The 6,000-nt window shown below is 43.5% G+C and overlaps 1 protein-coding gene across 3 annotated transcripts in view; it reads left to right on the forward strand.

Moving 5' to 3' along the window:
- NBN (nibrin) overlaps positions 1–6,000 on the forward strand; it is a 34,169-nt gene that overhangs the window by 12,709 nt on the left and 15,460 nt on the right. For all 3 annotated transcript variants that reach the window (XM_044423863.1, XM_044423864.1, XM_044423865.1), the window contains exons 8-9: positions 180–277; positions 2,182–2,329. In XM_044423863.1, the coding sequence (XP_044279798.1) occupies positions 180–277; positions 2,182–2,329 (246 nt within the window). The remainder of the gene's footprint in view (positions 1–179; positions 278–2,181; positions 2,330–6,000) is intronic.

A 6,000-nucleotide genomic window follows, 5' to 3' on the forward strand; every position in this document is an offset into this window, starting at 1 on the left:
CAATGGAGAAAGATGACCTGCCATGCTTCTTGTATGCTGTGCAATACCCTCTGGGTTCTAGCTGAATTATTTTGCATTCTGGGTGGAGATCTATTTCTTTGCTGTAATTTTTAAAAGCAAAATTTTGAGGGTATAGTTAAGTGAATTTGCAATTGTTTTGCTGCCTTTGTTTCTAATAGGAAGAAATATAGAATAATTTCAGAAGCTGAAATTGGGTTAGCAGTTATATTTGCATCCACAGAAAGATACTGTAATCCTCAAGCTGCATGTGAAACAGGTAAAGTCATTATTGTATTTTGCCTCTGTTGTCTTTACTTTAAGGAACTGCATTTAGCAGATAGCTCTAAAGATCGTACATATTGAAGAAAATGCTTCCTTATAATATGTGTCCTATATTATTGATTAGCCTTTATTGTAAGAGCATAAGAACAGTCATGCTGCATCACACCCATGGCCCATCCAGTTCAGCACTTCATTCACACTGTGATAAACCAGCTGCCCACAGGATCTCTCAAGCAGGATGTGTACAAGAGTTCCAGCTACTGAAGCTCCTCAGCAACTGGTGTACGCAGGCACACCAACTTTGTTAATGGAGGTAGCACATAGCCAACAAAGCTAGTATCCATCGATAACCTTCTTCCACATGAATGTGTCCAATCACTTTTTAAAGCCATCCAAATTGGTGGCCATCACTACTTTCTGTGGTAGTGAATTCTGTTGCTTAACTATGCACTGAAGAAGTACTTGTTATCTGTCCTGAATCTCTCACCAGTCAACTTCATGGGGTGACCCTGGGTTCTGGTATTATGTGAGAGGGAGAAAAATGCCTCACTCTCCGCTTTGTTCACACTATGCATAATTTTAAACACCTCTATTTTGTCAACTCTGTGTCTTTCCTCATGTGGTGATCAGAACTGTTCACAATATAAAATTTCCCCACTGTTTACATCCTTCCATTGAAAGAAGTTACCATTTATCCCCACTCTCCACTTTCTGTTTTTCAACTATTTTAACTAGTTACTGTTCCATAAGAGTAGCCAACCATTCTATGATTGCTAAGTTTGCTCAGGAATCTTTGGGGAGCGGTTTGTCAAAGGCCTTTTGGAAGGTCAGGTAAACTGTATTACCTGATCTCCACTTATGACACTGTCAGAGAATTCTAATAGAAGAGCTGTGCTGGATCAGACTAAGGGTCCATCTAGACCAGCATTCAGTTCCATGGTGACAACCACCTCTCTGTGGGAAGCCCATAAGTAGGACATGAATGCAATTGCGCTTTCTTGGTCATATGCTCCAGCACCTGCTGCACACAGGTAACTGGTATATTTCTGCAGTGCAGCTTAAAGCAGTGTAACGATTAAAGAATCATTGAAAAATATTCCATAATCTAGGCTGCCCTTCTGGGAAGACTCAACATCTCTAGGTACCCTTCTCTTCATGCACATATATACCAGGATATCACAAACTGCCTCTGAGCCTCCTTTGAAAATAGTTTAACTTGCAGCATGGTTGGGTTGTTATCATGGAAAGGATGAACCGTATGCCCTGTTAGGCATGTGGAACTGTGGATAGTTCTGGGGTGTGACCCTTTCCAGCTTTTGATTTTTGTATTCAGTTTCTATCCTTTTTTGAAGCTGGCTTTAATAAAAACCTCAATGATGACTACAGCAACTAAAATCTCATTGTTGCAATAACATTAGTAGAAAATAAGCAGTATAAATAATAAGCATTCATATATGAAGAATAAAAATTTGTTTCTCACACTTTGATAGAACTGTTCAATAAAATAAAAGTATATATATAACATTTAAGGTTTTTTGCTTAAATTTTAAAGTGCAGCATTTTAGTAAAATATGAATGAGGCCTGCACACTGAAGATTTAAAGGCCGCTATAGATATATAGATATCCTGGGATATATATTTATATCCTGTTGGGCTTTCAGGGAAGTGAAAGTAGCAAATGTGGTTCTTCCTTCTCTGTAGGCACACATTTTCTTCAGTGAGATAGACTAGGTTCTATCCTATGGAGAGGACTGGACATACATGTAATAATATTACATAATTTAAGACTACCTGAAGATTGTTTTAGTTATTTTGTTATCTTTTGGAACTGTGATAAAAATGGCATACATGGTTTTGAAATCCTAAAATTCACTCTTCCTTGATGTTTTTAACTTCCAGATATAAAACCTGCTACTTCAGCATCAATAGTTCAAGAATCACACTTTTCTCAGAGATCAGTAGTGAATGAAACTGCAATGCCTGCTGCCATCAGTGAGCTCAGTATATATGTAGCGGACACAGAAATGAATGAGGTGCTGGGCACATGGTAAATTATTATTTGGATCTCTTTTGAGTTGCTGTTTATAAAGATTATTTCATAAGCAAATTACCGTCAGTGTTACTATGATGTCCTTATTTTCAAATGGAAACTTTCACTAGGCAGCCGAAAGTGGACAGATTCTTTGTTGCTTTAGTTTCCTTCTAAAGGCAGAGACATCTTATTTACAGCAATACCCTCTCCACTGCACCTGCCAGCCTTTCTATTTCTAAATATTTTGTGAGACCAGTGCACAGAATTTTCCAATCTGTTAATATTGCACTATCTGTGCACATACTTATATCTGTGTTGCTTTTTAGCCTGAGCTGTTCTGGTGCTGCTTTTTTGAGTGTTTACCTAAGCAATGCACATATAAGAAGACTCTCTGTCCTGTATTCAGTACAATGTTCTGCACAGTGGTAGCCCTAATTCATGCACACTGAAAAAACTGAATTCTATACTCTATGTGCATATGATGTATATTCATACGTTTGGGTTATTTATTCTGCTTTTGCTAATCAGGGGAAGTGTAGTGAAGACTCAGTTTGACCAGTGGGAATCTTAAAGCACAGTAATCTTAAAGCACATGTTAATTTTTAAAAATGGAAGCTGAGAGTCTCAGAGAACTGAACTTCTAGTGGCTACAATGGCTATGATTGGGCTATATCCACTGATGCAGGAAGGTAGGGTATGAATGATATAGTTAGAACTGCATTGTTGTGAACTACTTAAGAGAATGCTGGGAATTGTAGAACTTTCTTCTAGTGTGTTACTGTATAATTTAGTTGTTGCAGTCTTTTGGATTTAACATTGTATGCTAAATGTTGTATGAAGGCCGCCATATTTAAAACCATTCGTTGTACATGTTTACTGAAACTAGTGAACTTTAACATTTTAATCTTGTGCATGTTTATTCAGATATAAATTCAGCTTTAGTTGAATAGGACTTACTTTCAAGATAAGTGGGTGGATTTCAGCATACATTTTTAAATAACAATGTGAAGCTAGGGATCTTTGCAATGTTCCAGTTTTGGGCTGCCTTAAGTGACTGTTTTTATGTGGTCGCTGTTGGCGTTTTTAATCCATATGGGGAGGATCTAGTTAATAGATGAAAATCAAAAGATGGAACTGGGTCATATATACATAGGGTTGGGTATATTCTGTGATTCCACAAAACTATTAGTAGCATCAAGTCAGCTTTTAGCTACTGTCCGCATACCAGATGATGGCTGAGGAAAATGTCCCATTCCCAAGTAACTTCACATACCTAGCCGTACTTTAAAGGTATGGGAATAACTAGAAGTCTGAGATGTTTCTGACACTTCCATAGCTGCGATATGCATTCTGCATTCAGCCTGAGATGACAGGCAGCAAGGGGGCCGCTGCAGAAGAGGCGAGGGCCAGGGCACGGCCACCCACCACCACCAGGAACACACGGCGGCGGGTGATTGTTGTTGGGGACTCCCAGCTGTGGGGCACTGAGGCAGCGGTGTGCCACCCCAACCTGGAGACAAGGGAGGTTTGCTGCCTGCTGGGCGCACGCATCCGGCATGTGAAGGACAGAGTGGAGCATCTTGTTCAATCTGGGCGTCACCAGCTGCTCTTGGTGATCCATGTGGGCACAAATGACGTGGCCAGGCAGGGTGTGGTTGGGATCACCAGGGACTTTGAGGCCTTGGGGAAGAAACTGAGGGAGCCAAATGCCCAAGTGGCCTTCTCGTCAATTTTACTGGTCTGGGGATTTGGGCCAGGAAGGGACAGGAGGGTCTCCGAGGTGAACGACTGGCTTAGGGTGTGGTGCCAGAAGGAACGCTTCAGGTTCCTCGACCACGGCACTCAGTTTCTTGCCAATGGACTTCTGGCAAGGGACGGGTTATACCTCACGAGGATGGGGAAAAGGTCTTTTGGAGATGCTCTAGTGAGCTTCATCTGGAAGACTTTAAACTGAGCTGGGGGGGGTTCAGGCCCCCCAGTAACGTGTCTGCACTGGACAAGTGTGGGGAGAGGATCAGAGCTCTGGGAGCAGGGTTTTAGAGATACTGCAGGGACTGACAGGACTCCTGCAGAGAGGGGCCAGGTATCAGGGAGGAAGGAGGAGGCTGGGAACTCCAAGGAAAGGAAGCGATAGGAAGGAGTTGAGGTGCATGTACACCAATGCTAGGAGCATGGGTAATAAGCAGGAAGAGCTTGAAGCTGTCCTGGGAATAGGAGGGTATGATCTGGTGGGAATCACAGAAACTTGGTGGGATGAAAGGCAAGTCTGGAATGTGAACATAGAAGGGTATCACCTTTTTAGAAAGGACAGGAAGGGAAAGAGAGGTGGGGGCGTGGCTTTATATGTCAGGAAAGGGATAGGATACAGTGAGATAGAATGCAGCACAGATGGGGATTTGGCAGAGGCAGTCTGGGTGAAACTTAGGGGTTTTGACAGGGAAAGGGACCTGACAGTGGGGGTATGTTATCACCCTCCAGATCAACTTGAGACCCTGGATGATGTCCTGACAGGCTAGATTCTAAGGATATCTTGGGAGAGCGACACAGTAATTATGGGAAATTTCAGTCTCCCGGATATTAGTTGGGAGACTCACTCGGTGGTGACAGCCAGGTCACGTCGCTTCCTAGAAGCTATAGAGGGAGGGTTTTTCACACAGAGGGTCTGAGAGGCAACAAGAGGGGGAAACATCCTTGACTTGGTCTTGACCAATAGGGAGGAGCTGATAGATGAAGTACAGATTAGGGGAGCTCTGGATGCGAGTGATCACTCCATCCTTTGCTTTGAGATCAGGGGACTGGGAACGTGTAGCAGGTTGAGCACTAGAAGCTGGGACTTCAAGAGGGCCAACTTTGGCCAACTGAAGGCCAGACTGGGAAAAGTCTCCTGGGATAGGTTACTGGAAGGTAAGCGAGTTGAGGAGGGGTGGATGGCACTCAAAAAGGAGGTTTTGGAGGTGCAAGCCTTGACGATACCTCTAGTCAGTAAGGTGGGGAGGCGGAGGAGAGTGCCGCCATGGATGCGAAAGGAGGTGGTTAGAGGGATTAGACGAAAGAGGAACATCTGTAGGAAATGGGTACTGGGGCAAATAGACAAAAGGGTGTACTGGGAGGAGGAGGCCCGTTGCAGAAGGATTCTTCGCAAGGCTAAGGCTGATTATGAGCTGAGACTTGCCAAGAATATCAAGAGCAACAAAAAGGGTTTCTTTCAGCATGTAAATAGGAGGAGCAAGGGGAGACAAGTGGTGGGACCAGTAAATAAGGAGGAAGGAGATCCAGTGACTGATATGAGGGAACAGGCACAGATGCTAAATGACTATTTTGCCTCTGTGTTCTCCCCAAATCGGGATGGGGGATATCCGCATAGGAGATTAGATGAGGCTGGGGACTTAGGGGCACAGATTAGAGTCACCCCCCTTGAAGTCGAGGGGCTCCTCAGGGCATTGGACATTACAAAGGTGCCAGGCCCTGACAGGTTACACCCGAGAGTACTTAGAGAGTTGGCAGGGGTTCTCTCACACCCGCTGGCCTCCATTTTTGAGACTTTGTGAACGGGTGAATTTTCAGAGGACTGGAGGGTGGCATCAGTGGTCCCAATTTTCAGAAAGGGTAGTAGAAGGGACATGGGGAATTATAGACCTGTTAGCCTTTCCATTGTTTTTCCTACAATGGACATAAGGCTAACAGGT

The sequence above is a fragment of the Varanus komodoensis genome, unplaced genomic scaffold, assembly GCF_004798865.1.
Source record: "Varanus komodoensis strain SLA01 unplaced genomic scaffold, ASM479886v1 scaffold14_1, whole genome shotgun sequence".
NCBI classification, from domain to species: Eukaryota; Metazoa; Chordata; class Lepidosauria; order Squamata; family Varanidae; genus Varanus; species Varanus komodoensis.